The sequence below is a fragment of the Panulirus ornatus genome, chromosome 14, assembly GCF_036320965.1.
Source record: "Panulirus ornatus isolate Po-2019 chromosome 14, ASM3632096v1, whole genome shotgun sequence".
Lineage (NCBI taxonomy): Eukaryota > Metazoa > Arthropoda > Malacostraca > Decapoda > Palinuridae > Panulirus > Panulirus ornatus.
Window position 1 is genome coordinate 41,430,358 of NC_092237.1, and position 20,586 is coordinate 41,450,943.

Consider the following 20,586-nt stretch of genomic DNA (forward strand, 5'->3'; position numbering starts at 1 on the left):
CCACATCCTTCCAATTCAATCTATTCCTTGCACGCCTTTCACCCTCCTGTATGTTCAAGCCCAGAGCACTCAAAATCTTTTTCACTCCGTCCTTCCACCTCCACTTTGGTCTCCCACTTCTTCTCGTTCCCTCCACCTCTGACACATATATCCTCTTTGTCAATCTTTTCTTACCTATTCCCTCCATGTGTCCAAACCATTTCAACACAGCCTCTTCTGCAGGTTTTCTACAGGAAAATGAAACACGATAAGTTCCCAAGTGCGCTTTCTTGTAATGATCACATCATCATGGGAGGTACAAGGTTTAGAACAGTCAGTTGATATCCACAGAAAAGACTTAGCTAGGACGCCTTGGTAAACACGCGTCGTGGGTGGCGGTGTTCGGGTGCGTTCAAGTCTCGACTTGCCTGTCATGAAATTTTCTGTGGACAAGAAAGGGATCTGTTTACACATTTTGTCTGCAATAATTCTATCCAATTGGTTTAGACCTTCACTGATATTAATGTTACGATTTTTTCTGCATCTAATGATGGAAGATTCAATGATATATCTTAATCGAATTCATCAGAAAGTTCTGTGGGCTGTTTATAGAGCACCCTGTAAAAATTGCGATATGTTTTATGTTTGGCAGGCTGGTAAGGGTCTTAATGTTAGACTTAAACAACATCAACAATCTATAAGAACAGGGCAAGAATCAAATGGCTTGTTTAATTATGTTAGGAATTATGATAATTGTACTGACTAGAGTAATGCCAACTCAGTTATTAACTCTAAATCCTATATCACGAGAAATGTTACTGAATCTTCTATTTTACATACACAAAGAACTGTGACATTAGTATTAGTGAAAGGCTATACAAATTGGATAGCTTTATTGTAGATAAAACTTTTAAACAGTTCCCATTTTGTCCACAAGATCAGATTTTATGACAGGTATGTTGCCAGACTTGAACGCACCCGAACACCACCACCCGATGACGCTTGTTTACCAAAGGCGTCCTAGCAACGTCTTTTCCTTGTATATCAACTGATGTTCTATATCTCAATCTTGTATCTCCTCTGATGAAGTGATCATTACATGAAAGTTCGCTTGAGAATTTATCGTGTTTCATTTTCGTGTGGAATAAATGGATATAGTAGATCACTCGGATTACTCTGACCTCAGTAACATTGTTCAGTCTCCTCAACCTGTTGTCAATATCCGTTCTTTCGGGTACAGATACAATTATATCATTTACTATTTCTTCCCATTACAACCATACATCTGCCTGCTTCGAGCACCACATACAAACAAGCCATCACCGAAAGAACACATTCTTCATCACTTCCAGAACCTTTGCCCCCTTCCCAACCTGTAACTTAATTTCGCTACCATGGTTCCATTCGATGTCAAGTCCACTCCCAGATATCAAAACACTCCACTTACTCCAATTTTCTCCATTCAACTTACCTCCCATACATTGTCGTCAACCCTCTATACCTAATAACCTTGGCTCATTCACATTACTCTCAACTTTCTTCCTTTACACACTTTACAAACTCAGCCACCAACTTCTGCAGTTCCCACTCGAATCAGCTACCAATGCTGATCATCGCGAACACAACAGACTCACTTCCCAGCCCTCTCACCCCAAAATACTGCATACCTGCCCTTCTCTCTAAAACTCTTGCATTACTTCCCAAACCCCATCCATAAACAATTAAACAACTGTAATGACATCACACACCCTTGCAGCAAACCAACCCTCACTGGAAACCAATAACTTCCTTACTTCCTACTTGTACACATGCTTAACACCCTTGATAATAACTTTCAACTGCATCTACTTCAGTTTATCCCACCAAACTTAATACCTCCAAAGAGACTCTTCAACTCTATCATATGCCTTCTCCAGATCCATAAATGCACATACAAATCTATCTTTTCATAACTATATCCCACACATTCTCAAAGCAAACACCTGATCCACACATCCTCTACCACTTCTGAAACCACACTGCTCTCCCCATTGATGCTCTGTACTGCCTTTACCTCTCAATCAATACCTCCCATAAATTTCCAGGAATACTCAACAAATTTACCTTGATATTTGATTACTCATATTTATCCCATTTGCTTTTGTACAATGCACTATGAATGCATTCCGCCATTCCTCAGGCACTCACCATGATCCATATATACTAGAATTCTTACCACCACTCAGCAACACATGACCCCCTTTTTAATGTATTCAACTGCAATACCATCACTCCCTCCACCTTGCCGGCATTTTATCTTCGCAAGCTTTCACCAACTCTTCTTTCTCAATCAAACCGACTCTCTCACTTCGCATACCACCCTGACCAAAACACCCTACATCTGTAACTCTGTCATCAAACACATTCAACAATACCAACAAAACCACTCTCTCCTCACCCAACCATACTTTTATCACTACCCATTGCCCCTTCACCTGTTTCCATTTGTTCTCTTGTCTTTCGCATATTATTTACCTCCATCCAAAACATCATTTTATTCTCCCTAAAATTTAATGATACTCTCTCACCCCAACTCTCATTTGCCCTCATTTTCGCCTCTTGCACCTTTCTCTTGACCTCCTGCCTCTTTCTTTTATACATCTCCCAGTCATTTGCATTATTTCCTTGCAAAAATCGTCCAAATGCCTCTCTCTTCTCTTTCACTAATAATCTTACTTCTTCATCCCACCACTCACTACCCTTTTCCAATCTGCCCACCTCCACAAGCACCATTTGCAAAAGCCATCACTGCTTCCATAAATACATCCCATTCCTCCCCCATTCCCCTTACCTCCTTTGTTCTCACCTTTTTCCATTCTGTACTCAGTGTCTCCTGGTACTTCCTCACACAAGTCTACTTCCCAAGCTCACTTACTCTCACCACTCTCTTCGTCCCAACATTCTCTCTTCTTTTCTGAAAATCTCTACAAATCTTCACCTTCGCCTCCACAAGATAATGATCAGACATCCCTCCAGTTGCACCTCTCAGCACATTAACATCCAAAAGTCTCTCTTTCGCGCGCCTATCAATTAACACGTAATCCATTAACGCTTTCTGGCCATCTCTCCTACGTACATACGTATACATTTGTATATCTCTCTTTTTACACCAGGTATTCCCAATCACCAGTCCATTTTCAGCACATAAATCGACAAACTCTTCACCATTTCCATTTACTACACTGAACACCCCATGCATACCAATTATTCCCTCAACTGCCACATTACTCACTTTTGTATTCAAATCACCCATCACTATAGCCCGGTCTCGTGCATCATAACTACTAACAAACTCACTCAGCTGCTCCCAAAACACTTGCCTCTCATGATCTTTCTTCTCATGCCCAGGTGCATATGCACCAATAATCACCCATCTCTCTCCATCCACTTCCAGTTTTTCCCCATATCAATATAGAGTTTACTTTCCGACACTTTATCACATACTCCCACCACTCCTATTTCTACTCCTTCCCTTACTCTTGTCCTCTCACTAACCCCTGACTTTACTCCCAAGACCTTCCCAAACCACTCTTCCCCTTTACCCTTGAGCTTCGTTTCACTCAGAGACAAAACATTTGCTTTGAAGAATGTATGTGAGAAACACTTAGAAAAACGCATGGATTTGTACGTAACATTTACGGATCTGGAGAAGACTTATGACAGAGTTGATAGAGATGCTCTGTGGAAGGTATCAAGAGTATATGGTGTGGGAGGCAAGTTGCTAGAAGCAGTGAAAAGTTGTAATCGAGGATGTAAGGCATGTGTACGAGTAGGAAGAGAGGAAAGTGACTGGTTCCCAGTGAATGTCGGTTTGCGGCAGCTGTGCGTGATGTCTCCATGGTTGTTTAATTTGTTTATGGATGGGGTTGTTAAGGAGGTAAATGCAAGTGCTTTGGGTAGAAGAGCAAGTACGCCGTCTGTTGTGGATAAGAGGGCTTGGGAAGTGAGTCAGTTGTTGTTCGCTGATGATACAGCGCTGGTGGCTTATCGTTCGAGAAACTGCAGAATATATATATATATATATATATATATATATATATATATATATATATATATATATATATATATATATATATATATATATATATATATATGTGTGTGTGTGTGTGTGTGTGTGCGTGTGTGTGTGTGTGTGTGTGTGTGGGTGTGTGTAAATATATCATTCACTTTATATTCTATGTATGTACTTCTCTGATCGTCTGAAGGAAGTGGACATTGCCTTAGGACCATTTGGACTGACTGAGGAGAGAAGCAAGGCTGTAGATTACACTCGGTCATTCTTCTTTGACGATCGGAGCATTTTGTCAGCGAAAGGTCTGCCGGAGATCGACCCGTGGGGTTTCCTGTTCCCTTTCACAACCCTGGTGTGGGCAGCACTGTTGGCAGGACTGGTGACAGCATGGATAGCAGCGGTGATACTGGGCTACAATGGCTGGGTCTCTGGAAGGGCCACATGGGCCTCAGAGCTGCTCTTGCAACACTTCCAAATCATTCTTCGTCAGAGTAAGTGAACCCAGTGTAATGAAGGTAGGAAATTTTTATGGCATGAAACAACAATGTGATTTTGATATCGTAAAAGAAAATGATTTGCATATAACCACCATACGTTTAGATTTTAGGAAATATGCATGTGTAAAACTGATCTAAAAAAAAAAAAGCTGATATACTGTTTAAGCGCTTTACCATAATAAGTAATCAAACCTAACTTGACCGACTTAAATGTTTCGAGATATACAACACCCAAACTTATTATGAGTTATAGTAAATTATCTCTTGTATTATACAAACTTATGAGTTAATTTTGTAACTTGATGTGACGTGAAACCAAAGCTCTGAGAAAATTTAGTCTATTTACCCGTCATTTGCATCAGCCATCTCTTTCTCTCTCTATCTCTGTAAGTGACCACTAGCCGCAAAGAAAAAACAAACAGCTTACTCCTGCCTCACACTTCACTAACCTCTACTCACAGATTCCCCACTCGCAATATACATAACACGGACAGAGCATATGCTTACTGAAATGAACCAATAAACACCAAGCAACCGCCCTCCCATATATATATATATATATATATATATATATATATATATATATATATATATATATATATATATATATATATATATATATTATCCCTGGGGTTAGGGGAGAAAGAATACTTCCCACGTATTCCCTGCGTGTCGTAGAAGGCGACTAAAAGGGGAGGGAGCGGGTGGCTGGAAATCCTCCCCTCTCTTTTTTTTTTTCCAAAAGAAGGAACAGAGAAGGGGGCCAGGTTAGGATGTTCCCTCAAAGGCCCAGTCCTCTGTTCTTAACGCTACCTCGCTAACGCGGGAAATGGCGAATAGTTTGAAAAAAAAAAAAAAAAAATTATATATATATATATATATATATATATATATATATATATATATATATTTCTTTTTTATACTTTGACGCTGTCTCCCGCGTTAGCGAGGGAGCGCAAGGAAACAGACGAATGAATGGCTCAACCCACCCATATACACATGTATATACATAAACGCCCACTCACGCACATATACATACCTATACATTTCAACTTATACGTACATATACATACACAGACATATACATATATACACATGTACATATTAATACATCCTGTCTTCATCCATTCCTGCCGCCAACCCGCCACACATGAAATGACACCCCTCACCCCACCGCATGCGCGCGAGGTAGTGTCAGGAAACTACAACGAAGGCCAAATTCGTTCACACTCAGTCTCTAGCTGTCATGTGTAATGCACCGAAACCACAACTCCCTTTCCACACCCAGGCCCTACAAAACTTTCTATGGTTTACCCCAGACGCTTCACATGCCCTGGTTCAATCCATTGACAGCACGTCGACTCCGGTATACCACATCCTTCCAATTCACTCTATTCCTTGCACGCCTTTCACCCTCCTGTATGTTCAAGCCCCGAGCACTCAAAATCTTTTTCACTCCGTCCTTCCACCTCCACTTTGGTCTCCCACTTCTTCTCGTTCCCTCCACCTCTGACACATATATCCTCTTTGTCAATCTTTTCTTACCTATTCCCTCCATGTGTCCAAACCATTTCAACACAGCCTCTTCTGCAGGTTTTCTACAGGAAAATGAAACACGATAAGTTCCCAAGTGCGCTTTCTTGTAATGATCACATCATCATGGGAGGTACAAGGTTTAGAACAGTCAGTTGATATCCACAGAAAAGACTTAGCTAGGACGCCTTGGTAAACACGCGTCGTGGGTGGCGGTGTTCGGGTGCGTTCAAGTCTGTCGACTTGCCTGTCATGAAATTTTCTGTGGACAAGAAAGGGATCTGTTTACACATTTTGTCTGCAATAATTCTATCCAATTGGTTTAGACCTTCACTGATATTAATGTTACGATTTTTTCTGCATCTAATGATGGAAGATTCAATGATATATCTTAATCGAATTCATCAGAAAGTTCTGTGGGCTGTTTATAGAGCACCCTGTAAAAATTGCGATATGTTTTATGTTTGGCAGGCTGGTAAGGGTCTTAATGTTAGACTTAAACAACATCAACAATTTATAAGAACAGGGCAAGAATCAAATGGCTTGTTTAATTATGTTAGGAATTATGATAATTGTACTGACTAGAGTAATGCCAACTCAGTTATTAACTCTAAATCCTATATCACGAGAAATGTTACTGAATCTTCTATTTTTACATACACAAAGAACTGTGACATTAGTATTAGTGAAAGGCTATACAAATTGGATAGCTTTATTGTAGATAAAACTTTTAAACAGTTCCCATTTTGTCCACAAGATCAGATTTTATGACAGGTGTGTTGCCAGACTTGAACGCACCCGAACACCACCACCCGATGGCGCTTGTTTACCAAAGGCGTCCTAGCAACATCTTTTCCTTGTATATCAACTGATGTTCTATATCTCAATCTTGTATTCCTCTGATGAAGTGATCATTACATGAAAGTTCGCTTGAGAATTTATCGTGTTTCATTTTCGTGTGGAATAAATGGATATAGTAGATCACTCGGATTACTCTGACCTCACTAACATTGTTCAGTCTCCTCAACCTGTTGTCAATATCCGTTCTTTCGGGTACAGATACAATTATATCACTTACTATTTCTTCCCATTATAACAATACATCTGCCTGCTTCGAGCACCACATACAAACAAGCCATCACCGAAAGAACACATTCTTCATCACTTCCAGAACCTTTGCCCCCTTCCCAACCTGTAACTTAATTTCGCTACCATGGTTCCATTCGATGTCAAGTCCACTCCCAGATATCAAAACACTCCACTTAATCCAATTTTTCTCCATTCAAACTTACATCTCAACTAAATTGTTCGTCAACCCTGCTATACCTAATAACCTTGCGCTCACTCACATTCACTCTCAACTTTCTCCTTTTACACACTTTTACAAATTCAGCCACCAACTTCTGCAGTTTCCCACTCGAATCAGCTACCAATGCTGATCATCGGCGAACAGCAACAGACTCACTTCCCAGGCCCTCTCACCCCCAAAATACTGCATACCCGCCCCTCTCTCTAAACTCTTGCACTTACTTCCCCAAACCACCACATCCATAAACAAGTTAAACAACTGTAATGACATCACACACCCTTGCAGCAGACTGACCATCACTGGAAACCAATAACTCTCCTTACTTCCTTCTTGTACACATGCTTTACACCCTTGATGATAACTTCACACTGCATCTAGCTTGCAGTTTATCTCCCACACCATATATTCTTAATACCTTCCAAAGAGTACCTCTATCAACCTTATCATATGCCTTCTCCAGATCCGTAAATGCCACATACAAATCTATCTGTTTCAATAACTATATCCCACACAATTCTTCAAAGCAAACACCTGATCCACACATCCTCTACCACTTCTGAAACCACACTGCTCTCCCCCAATTTGATGCTCTGTACATGCCTTTACCCTCTCAATCAATACCCTCCCATGTAATTTCCTAGGAATACTCAACAAATTTATGCCTTTGTAGTTTGATTACTCATATTTATCCCATTTGCTTTTGTACAATGGCACTATGAATGCATTCCGCCAATCCTCAGGCACTTCACCATGATCCATACATATACTGAATATTCTTACCAGCCACTCAGCAACACATTGACCCCCTTTCTTAATGTATTCAACTGCAATACCATCGACTCCCTCCACCTTGCCGCATTTTATCTTCCGCAAGGCTTTCACCAACTCTTCTTTCCTCATCAAACCGACTCTCTCACTTCGCATACCACCCTGATCAAAACACCCTACATCTGTAACTCTGTCATCAAACACATTCAACAATACCAACAAAACCATCTCCTCACTCCAACCATACCTTTTATCACTACCCCTTCTGCCCGCTTCACCCATGTTTCCATTTGTTCTCTCGTCTTTCGCATATTATTTACCTCCTTCCAAAATCATCTTTTTATTCTCCCTAAAGTTTAATGATACTCTCTGACCTCAACTTTCATTTCCCCCCTTTTTCAACTCTTGCACCTTCCTCTTGACTTCCTGCCGCTTTCTCTTATACATCTACCAATTATTTCCATTCCTTCCTTACATACTGTCCAAACGCCTCTCTTTCTTATTCACTATTCACTTTCATCCCACCACTAACTACCTTTCTAATCTTCCCACCTCCCACATTTCTTATGCTACAAACATCTCTTGCACATGCCATCAATGCTTCCTTAAAACAATCCAGTCCTCTCCGACTCCCCTCACTTCATTTTCTCACACATTTTGCCATTCTGCGCTCAATATATTCTAGTATTTTTCATACAATTCTCCTTTCGAAGCTCACATATCATCACCACACTCTTCTCCCCGACACTGTTTCTTCTTTCATGAAATATCTACAAATCTTCACCTTCGCCTCCACAAGATAGTGATGATCCAACATCCAGCCAGTTGCCCCTCTCAACACACTTCCATCCAAAAGTCTCTCTTTTACACGCCCATCAATTAATACAAAATCTGATGATGCCCGCTGACCATCTCCCCCATTCACATATGTATATTTGTGTATATATCTCTCTTCTTAAACAAGGTATTTCCAATCACCAACCTTTTTCAGCTCACAAATCCGCAAGCTCATCACCATTTCCATTCAGAGCACTGAATGCGCCATGTGCACCATATACACTAAACTATCTCATTACTCCCCTTAGGCATTCAAATCACCCGTCACCAATTTCTGTTCTCATGCAACAAAACTGCTGACACACTCACTCAGCTGTTCCCAAAACACTTGCCGCTCATGATCTTTCTTCTCATGACCAGGTGCATGAGCATCAGTGATCACCCATCTCTCGCCATCCACTTTCAGTTTTACCCACATCAATCTAGAATATACTTCCTTACACTCCGTCACACACTCCCACTAGTCCTACTTCAGGTATAGTGCTACTCCTTCCTTATCTCTTATCCTCTCACCAACCCCCGACTTTACTCTCAAAACGTTTGCAAACCATTCTTACCCTAACAACCCCATTCATAAACAAATTAAACAACCATTGAGACATCACGCACCCCTGCCGCAAACCAACATTCACTGAGATCCAATCACTTTCCTCTCTTCCTACTAGTACCGATGCCTTACATCCTCGATAAATACTTTTCACTGCTTCTAACAACTTGTCTCCCACACCATATATTCCTAATACCTTCCACAGAGCATCTCTATCAACTTCATCATATGCCCTCTCCAGATGCTAAAAATGCTACATAGAAATCCATTTGCTTTTCTATGTATTTCTCATATACATTCTTCAAATCAAACACCTGATCCACACATCCTCTACCACTTCTGAAACCACACTGCTCTTCCCCAATCTGATGCTCTGTACATGCCTTCGCCCTCTCAATCAATACCCTCCCACATAATTCCCCAGGAATACTCAACAAACTTATACCTCTGTAATTTGAGCACTCACTTTTATCCCCTTTGCCTTTGTACAATTACACTATGCAAGCATTCCGCCAATCCTCAGGCACCTCATCAAGAGTCATACATACATTGAATAACCTTACCCAGTCAACAACACAATCACCCCCTTTTTTGATAAATTCCACTGCAGTACCGTCCAAACCCGCTGCCTTGCCAGCTTTCACCTTCCACAAAGCTTTTACTACTTCCTCTCTGTTTACCAAGTCCATCTGTCTTCTAAAGACATAACGATGAAGTTGTCTGGTGTGAGGGAGAGGCTGGTGGTGGGCGGATGGCTGCTGGTGGCCATGATGGTCACGTGGAGCTACACCGGGAACCTGGTCTCCCTATTGGCGGTGCGTCACATCCCTCAGCCCATCCAGACCATCAGGCACCTCGTAGATGACAGTCGTGTTACTGCCATCATGGTGTCCAACTCAATCGTACCGGATATTATCTCCGTGAGTTCGGTATTTCCTAAACCATCTGTGTAGCTAAGAAGAACCAATACATAGTGGTATTGGATAATAGTCACTTGTTTTCATATCTAATATGTGAAAGCTATTGATTGAGTGAAGGCCATTGCTCCTTGTATCCGAACATTACCTCACTAGAATGAGAAAGGGAAGTATATATCTATATATTGGAAAGGATCACAATTTTGCGCGTGATCAAGATATTCCTATGAGTCCACAGGGAAAATGAAACACGAAAAGTTCCCAAGTGCACTTTCGTGTAATAATCACATCATCAGGGGAGACACAAGAGAGGAATCACATGTTTACCAAATGGCGTCCTAGCTTCGTCTCTTCGATGTATATCAACTGACTGTTTTATTCCTCTCTTGTGTCTCCCCTGATTATGTGATTATTACACAAAAGTGCACTTGGGAACTTTTCGTGTTTCATTTTCCCCGTGGACCCATAGGAATATCTATATATATATATATATATATATATATATATATATATATATATATATATATATATATATATATATATATATATATATATATATATATATATATATATATATTTATTTATTTATCAATCTATCTATTATACTTTGTCGCTGTCTCCCGCGTTAGCGAGGTAGCGCAAGGAAACAGACGAAAGAAATGGCCCAACCCCCCAACATACACATGTATATACATGCACGTCCACGCACGCAAATATACATACCTATACATCTCAACGTATACATATATATACACACACAGACATATACATATATACACATGTATATAATTCATACTGTCTGCCCATTATTCATTCCCGTCGCCACCCCGCCACACATGAAATGACAACCTCTTCCCCCCGCATATGCGCAAGGTAGCACTAGGAAAAGACAACAAAGGCCACATTCGTTCACTCTCAGTCTCTAGCTGTCATGTATAATGCACTGAAACCACAGCTCCCTTTCCACATCCAGGCCCCACAAAACTTTCCATGGATTAATCCAGACGCTTCCCATGCCCTGGTTCAATCCATTGACAGCACGTCGACCCCGGTATACCAAATCGTTACAATTCATTCTATTCCTTGCACGCCTTTCACCCTCCTGCATGTTCAGGCCCCGATCACTCAAAATCCTTTTCACTCCATCTTTCCACCTCCAATTTTGTCTCCCACTTCTCCTCGTTCCCTCCACCTCCGACACATATAACCTCTTTGTCAATCTTTCCTCACTCATTCTTTCCATGTGACCAAATCATTTCAAAACACCCTCTTCTGCTCTCTCAACCACACTCTTTTCAGTACCACACATCTCTCTTACCCTTTCATTAGTTACTCGGTCAAACCACCTCACACCACATATTGTCCTCAAACATCTCATTTCCAGCACATCCACCCTCCTCCGCACTACTCTATCTATAGCCCACGCCTTGCAACCATATAGCAATGTCGGAACCACTATTCCTTCAAACATACACATTTTTGCTTTCCGAGATACAGTTCTCGCCTTCCACACATTTTTCAACGCTCCCAAAACTTTCGCCCCCTCCCTCACTCTCTGATTCACTTCCGCTTCCATGGTTCCATCCGCTGCCATAACCACTCCCAGATATCTAGAACACTTTACTTCCTCCAGTTTTTTACAATTCAAACTCACCTTCCATTGACTTGTCCCTCAACCCTACTGTACCTAATAACCTTGCTCTTACTCACATTAACTCTCATCTTTCTTCTTTCACACCCTTTACCAAACTCAGTCACCAGCTTCTGCCTTACATCCTCGATAAAAACTTTTCACTGCTTCTAACAACTTGCCTCCCACACCATATATTTTTAATACCTTCCACAGAGCATCTCTATCAACTCTATCATATGCCTTCTCCAGATCCATAAATGCTACATACAAATCCATTTGCTTTTCTAAGTATTTCTCTCATACATTCTTCAAAGCAATCACCTGATCCACACATCCTCTACCACTTCTGAAACCACACTGCTCTTCCCCAGTCTGATGCTCTGTACAGTCCTTCATCCTCTCAATCAATACCTTCCCATATAATTTCCCAGAAATACTCAACAAACTTATACCTCTGTAATTTGAGCGCTCACTTTTATCCCCTTTGCCTTTGTGCAATGGCACTATGCAAGCATTCCGCCAGTCCTCAGGCACCTCAACATGTCATAAATACATTAAATAACCTTACCAACCAGTCAACTATATAGTCACCCCCCTTTTTAATAAATTCCACTGCAATACCATCCAAACCTGCTGCCTTGCCGGCCTTCATCTTCCACAAAGCTTTTACTACCTCTTCTCTGTTTACCAAATCATTCTCCCTAACCCTCTCATTTTGCACACCACCTCGACCAAAACACCCTATATCTGCCATTCTATCATCAAACACATTCAACAAACCTTCAAAATACTCACTCCAACTCCATCTCACATTACCACTACTTGTTATCACCCCCCCATTTGCCCCTTCACTGTTATTCGCTGATACATGAATCAGCTGGTGGCTGATTCATGTGAGAAACTGCAGAAGCTGGTGGCTGAGTTTGGTAAAGTGTGTGAAAGAAGAGAGTTAAGGATAAATGTGAATAAGAACTAAGTTTTTAGGTACAGTAGGGTTGAGGGTCAAGTCAATTGGGAGATAAGTTTAAATGGAGAAAAACTGGAGGAAGTAAAGTGTTTTAGATATCTGGTAGTGGATCTGGCAGCGGATGGAACCATGGAAGTGGAAGTGAATCATAGGGTGGGGGAGGGGGCGAAAATTCTGGGAGCCTTGAAGAATGTGTGAAGTCGAGAACATTATCTCGGAAAGCAAAAATGGCTATGTTTGAAGGAATAGTGGTTCCAACAATCTTGTATGGTTGCGAGGCGTTGGCTATGGATAGAGTTGTGCGCAGGAGGATGGATGTGCTGGAAATGAGATGTTTGAGGACAGTATGTGGTGTGAGGTAGTTTGATCGAGTAAGTAATGTAAAGGTAAGAGAGATGTGTGGAAATAAAAAGAGTGTGGTTGAGAGAGCACAAGAGGGTGTTTTGAAATGGTTTGTTCACATGGAGAGAATGAGTGAGGAAAGATTGACCAAGAGGATATATGTGTCAGAGGTGGAGGGAACGAGGAGAAGTGGGAGACCAAATTGGAGGTGGAAAGACAGAGTGAAAAAGATTTTGAGTGATCGGGGCCTGAACATGCAGGAGGGTGAAAGGCGTGCAAGGAATAGAGTGAATTGGAACGATGTGGTATACCGGGGTCGACGTGCCATGTGTGGCGAGTGTGGCGAGAATAAATAAAGGCAGACAGTATGAATTATGTACATGTGTATATGTGCATATGTCTGCGTGTGTAAATATATGTGTACATTGAGATGTATAGGTATGTATATTTGGGTGTGTGGACGTGTATGTATATACATGTATATGTGGGTGGGTTGGGCCATTCTTTCGTCTGTTTCCTTGCGCTATCTCGCTAACGCGGGAGACGACGACATAGCAAAATGAATAAGCAAATATCTATATATATATATATACATACATATATATATATATATATATATATATATATATATATATATATATATATATATATATATATATATATATATATATATATTTTTTTTTTTCTTTTTTTTTTGCTTTGTCGCTGTCTCCCGCGTTTGCGAGGTAGCGCAAGGAAACAGACGAAAGAAATGGCCCAACCCACCCCCATACACATGTATATACATACGTCCACACACGGAAATATACATACCTACACAGCTTTCCATGGTTTACCCCAGACGCCTCACATGCCCCGATTCAATCCACTGACAGCACGTCAACCCCGGTATACCACATCGCTCCAATTCACTCTATTCCTTGCCCTCCTCTCACCCTCCTGCATGTTCAGGCCCCGATCACACAAAATCCTTTTCACTCCATCTTTCCACCTCCAATTTGGTCTCCCTCTTCTCCTCGTTCCCTCCACCTCCGACACATATATCCTCTTGGTCAATCTTTCCTCACTCATTCTCTCCATGTGCCCAAACCATTTCAAAACACCCTCTTCTGCTCTCTCAACCACGCTCTTTTTATTTCCACACATCTCTCTTACCCTTACGTTACTTACTCGATCAAACCACCTCACACCACACATTGTCCTCAAACATCTCATTTCCAGCACATCCATCCTCCTGCGCACAACTCTATCCATAGCCCACGCCTCGCAACCATACAACATTGTTGGAACCACTATTCCTTCAAACATACCCATTTTTGTTTTGGACAATCACATGTTTATCAAATGGCGTCCTAGCTTCGTCTGTTCGCTGTATATCAACTGACTGTTATATTTCTCTCTTGTGTCTCCCCTGATGATGTGATTATTACACGAAAGTGCACTTGGGAACTTTTCGTGTTTCATTTTCCCCGTGGACTCATAGGAGTATATATATATATATATATATATATATATATATATATATATATATATATATATATATATATATATATGATAGAGTTGATAGAGATGCTCTGTGGAAGGTATTGAGAATATATGGTGTGGGAGGCAAGTTGTTAGAAGCAGTGAAAAGTTTTTATCGAGGATGTAAGGCATGTGTACGTGTAGGAAGAGAGGAAAGTGATTGGTTCTCAGTGAATGTAGGTTTGCGGCAGGGGTGTGTGATGTCTCCATGGTTGTTTAATTTGTTTATGGATGGGGTTGTTGGGGAGGTAAATGCAAGAGTCCTGGAAAGAGGGGCAAGTATGAAGTCTGTTGGGGATGAGAGAGCTTGGGAAGTGAGTCAGTTGTTGTTCGCTGATGATACAGCGCTGGTGGCTGATTCATGTGAGAAACTGCAGAAGCTGGTGACTGAGTTTGGTAAAGTGTGTGGAAGAAGAAAGTTAAGAGTAAATGTGAATAAGAGCAAGGTTATTAGGTACAGTAGGGTTGAGGGTCAAGTCAATTGGGAGGTGAGTTTGAATGGAGAAAAACTGGAGGAAGTGAAGTGTTTTAGATATCTGGGAGTGGATCTGGCAGCGGATGGAACCATGGAAGCGGAAGTGGATCATAGGGTGGGGGAGGGGGCGAAAATTTTGGGAGCCTTGAAAAATGTGTGGAAGTCGAGAACATTATCTCGGAAAGCAAAAATGGGTATGTTTGAAGGAATAGTGGTTCCAACAATGTTGTATGGTTGCGAGGCGTGGGCTATGGATAGAGTTGTGCGCAGGAGGATGGATGTGCTGGAAATGAGATGTTTGAGGACAATGTGTGGTGTGAGGTGGTTTGATCGAGTAAGTAACGTAAGGGTAAGAGAGATGTGTGGAAATAAAAAGAGTGTGGTTGAGAGAGCACAAGAGGGTGTTTTGAAATGGTTTGGGCACATGGAGAGAATGAGTGAGGAAAGATTGACCAAGAGGATATATGTGTCGGAGGTGGAGGGAACGAGGAGAAGAGGGAGACCAAATTGGAGGTGGAAAGATGGAGTGAAAAAGATTTTGTGTGATCGGGGCCTGAACATGCAGGAGGGTGAAAGGAGGGCAAGGAATAGAGTGAATTGGAGCGATGTGGTATACAGGGGTTGACGTGCTGTCAGTGGATTGAATCAAGGCATGTGAAGCGTCTGGGGTAAACCATGGAAAGCTGTGTAGGTATGTATATTTGCGTGTGTGGACGTGTGTATGTACATGTGTATGGGGGGGGTTGGGCCATTTCTTTCGTCTGTTTCCTTGCGCTACCTCGCAAACGCGGGAGACAGCGACAAAGTATAAAAAAAAAAAAAAAAAAAAAATATATATATATATATATATATATATATATATATATATATATATATATATATATATATATATATACACATATATGTATATATATATATATATATATATATATATATATATATATATATATATATATATATATATATTTTTTTTTTTATACTATTTGCCATTTCCCGCCTCAGCGAGGTAGCGTTAAGAACAGAGGACTGGGCCTTTGAGGGAATACCCTCGCCTGGCCCCCTTCTCTGTTCCCTCTTTTGGAAAATTACAAAAAAAAAAAAAAAAGAGAGGGGAGAATTTCCAGCCCCCCCACTCCCTCCCCTTTTAGTCGCCTTCTACGACACACAGGGAATACGTGGTAAGTATTCTTTCTCCCCTATCCCCAGGGATAATATATATATATATATATATATATATATATATATATATATATATATATATATATATATATATATATATATATATATATATTCTTTTTTCTTTCAAACTATTCGCCATTTCCCGCGTTAGCGAGGTAGCGTTAAGAACAGAGAACTGGGCCTTTGAGGGAATATCCTCACCTGGCCCCCTTCTCTGTTCCTTCTTTTGGAAAATAAAAAAAAAAAAAATAATGAGAGGGGAGGATTTCCAGCCCCCCGCTCCCTCCCCTTTTAGTCGCCTTCTACGACACGCAGGGAATACGTGGGAAGTATTCTTTCTCCCCTATCCCCAGGGATATATATATATATATATATATATATATATATATATATATATATATATATATATATATATATATATATATATTATCCCTGGGGATAGGGGAGAAAGAATACTTCCCACGTATTCCCTGCGTGTCGTAGAAGGCGACTAAAAGGGGAGGGAGCGGGGGGCTGGAAATCCTCCCCTCTCGTTTTTTTTTTTTTAATTTTCCAAATGAAGGAACAGAGGCCAGGTGAGGATATTCCAAAAAAGGCCCAGTCCTCTGTTCTTAACGCTACCTCGCTAACGCGGGAAATGGCGAATAGTTTAAAAAAAAAAAAAAAAAAAATATATATATATATATATATATATATATATATATATATATATATATATATATATATATATATATATATATATATATATATAGTGCATATGGACGCGCACTCCCATGTTGTACAGTACCAATCAGTACAGACCAACCACTGTCTGCTTTGTCTAGCAGTAATCGTTTAAAAAGAGAGTGATTAGGGGGTGTCACTTGGCGGGGTTGACCTGGTTAGCTGGGCGTGTCTTGAATAACTTTTTTTAAGTTTTCGTGTTTTGTCAATTCTCTCATAATGATCTGGTTAATGCTAGATGGGCTAGGATGCGATAATTATCAAAGTTGTTAGCATTAGCAAGTACACTCAACATAGATACACCTCTGTAGTTTGAGCATCCACTTTTTACCCTTCAGGCACCTCACCATGAGCCATACAACACAGTGACTCTCTTTCTTAACAAATTCAAATACAATACCATTCACTTCGGACGCCTTGCCACACCTCATCTTCAAAGAGGCTTTCACTACTTCCCCTCTTTTAACTAAACCACTTTCCATGACTCAACCTAAACACCTTACGTCTGCCGCCCCCAACATCAAACACACTCAACAATCCTTCAAAATGCTCACTCCATCTCATCCTTTCATCATCACTACTTGTTACCAATTCCCCATCTCCGTCCTCAGCAATGTTCAAGATTTGTTCTCTTGTTTTTCTCTCACGCTATTAGCCTCTTTCAAAAACATCCTATTCTTACTAAAGTTTCCTGATGCTCGCAAACTCGTTTTACCATTCCATACTTTCATACCGTTGTCAGTGAGCAACTACATCCGTGTTTATTCTTTCAGAAAATCAAGACGGGGGATCTGAGGGATTTGAACGACCTGAAGTACGATGACCGTACGAAGTACATGGTCTTTATCGACCTTATTGAGGCCATGGACACGTTGGTGCGTCGAGGGGATCACGCCATCATCGCCACCTCGCTCTCCATTGATGGATTCATCGCTGGAAATTTCGCCAAAACAAGTATTAAATCGATTCTTATTTTCCTACTCCCCATTAAACTCACATCAAACCGAAAATTCAACAAGTTTATAGGTGCTCCCAAAATAATCCTTATCAGACTGGAGTGCTTTGAGAATATGGAACCTACGTCATCTTGAAAAGAAAAAAGATATTTGACATAGTTTCCTCTAAAAGAGTTGTTTGTTAAACATGAAGAATCCCATCGAGTTGTTGTCTCAGGTATCGGGGAAGGTGTAATATAAACCTGTGTCTGTAGGACGATGTGACTTCTACAAGTCTCGCCAGAGATTCTTTACGACCCACCACTGTATGATCGGCCAGAAGGGAAGCCCAGTTGTGCCTGCCATCAACTACAGGTGAGGAGAGTCGATAGATAATAACAAGGTATAATCTGTACGATTAGCTTTTCTATTGTGATCTTAAAGTAGGATGACCACGTCTCAGTAAACCCCTACGATATCATCCAATTTGACATTATAGAAATCTAAGATAATCTGATATTGTAAACAAGGAGCCAGCTTTCTGCCTCCGGAAAATGACAAAAGAAGCAATCGATTACAAAGAAAAATCAGTAGCACAAGACACTAAAAGAAAAAGACACTAGGGAGTGAACACATCTGGAAGTCATGTACAGCAACATTTCAGCTTAGGTTTACCAGCAAATGCGAGAGATTTGAATGTTCATATATATATATATATATATATATATATATATATATATATATATATATATATATATATATATATATATATATATATATATATATATATATATATATATATATATATATATATATATATATATATATATATATATATATATATATATATATATATATATATATATATATATATATTGCCATATATGTATGGACTTATCAAAACACATAAACAGAAGTTTCCAGCAAGACCTATAGTGAGTTCAGTAGGCTCCATCACATATAAATTGTCAAAATGGTTAGTTTCTTTAATAAGCCCTTTAGTGAGTAAGGTATCAAATTCTAATATCATGAACAATGTAGATTTAGTCAACAAGCTAAACAACATCAATGTTAATTTTGATTTCAAACTAGTTAGCTTTGATGTTTCCTCACTTTTCACTAAAGTTCCAGTTGATAACCTTTTAGAATATTTATTTGATATCTTGGATGATATTCATTTACCAGTTTCAAAGTATAATTTCATTGAACTGATAAGATTGTGTATAAAAGACTGCATATTTCAATTTAATGGAGATTATTACGCTCAAAAATTTGGGATGGCAATGGGTAACCCTCTTTCCCCTGTACTAAGTAATCTTTATATGGAATTTTTTGAAACAAAATTACTAAAGGATATCTTACCTTCTAATGTAATTTGGTTTAGGTATGTAGATGATGTTCTTTGTGTTTGGCCAACAAATGAAAATTTACAAAAATTTCTCCCCTTACTTAACAATTTAGTACCTTCCATCAAATTTACTGTAGAAAATGAAAATAATGTTATGTTACCATTTCTAGATTGCGTGATCCATAGGCAAGGAAACAAGTTTAAGTTTAGCATATACAGAAAACCCACCAATGTATTTTCATATATTCATTATTACTCATCTCAACATGACAGAGTTAAATTATCATCATTTCAACCTATGTTCCTTAAGGCATTACGTATTTGCAGTCCAGAGTTCATTGTTGATGAGTTTGAGAAGATATATTCTATTGGATCCAAGTTAAAGTACCCTAGATCTTTCATTGATGAATCCCTTAAGTTAGCAAAGAAATCATTTTATAGAGTTGAGCCCAAACCTCTCACTGACACCAAGAATCTTTTAGTTCTCCCTTTTAATAATAATTTCACTTTGCTTCCCATGTTGCTTAAATCCTTTAATGTAAATGTTGCCTTTAGCAACAATAATACTATAAAGAATATCTTAATCAGGAATTCACCAGAAAATTCTCTTGGATGCATCTATAAAGTGCCTTCTGGAAAATGTGATAAATTTTATGTTGGTCAGACTGGTAAGGATCATTCTGTTAGACTTAAGAAATATAAATATAGTATAAGACCGAGACAAGAATCAAATGCCTTCTTTAATCATGTTAAAAACTATGATCATTGTATTGACTGGAGTATCGCCATCTCAGTTGTTAACTCTAACTCTATTACCAAGAGAAATGTCATTGAATCTTCTATTATTAAATCTACAAAGAATTATAATCTTAATATTGGTGATGGTCAATACAAATTAGATAGCTTTATTGTTGATAAGATTTGTAAAATGATAAGTTTATGAACGCTCGTTGAATGTTTTGGACAATCACATGTTTACCAAATGGCGTCCTAGCTTCGTCTCTTCGATGTATATCAACTGA

At 39.7% G+C, this 20,586-nt stretch overlaps 1 protein-coding gene across 1 annotated transcript in view; it reads left to right on the top strand.

The window, feature by feature from the left end:
- The window catches only part of LOC139753541 (probable glutamate receptor), a 79,056-nt gene that overhangs the window by 27,691 nt on the left and 30,779 nt on the right, over positions 1-20,586 (top strand). Inside the window, 3 exon segments of the mRNA XM_071670189.1 lie at positions 10,224-10,441; positions 18,055-18,235; positions 18,492-18,591. Of these exon segments, the coding sequence (XP_071526290.1) occupies positions 10,224-10,441; positions 18,055-18,235; positions 18,492-18,591 (499 nt within the window).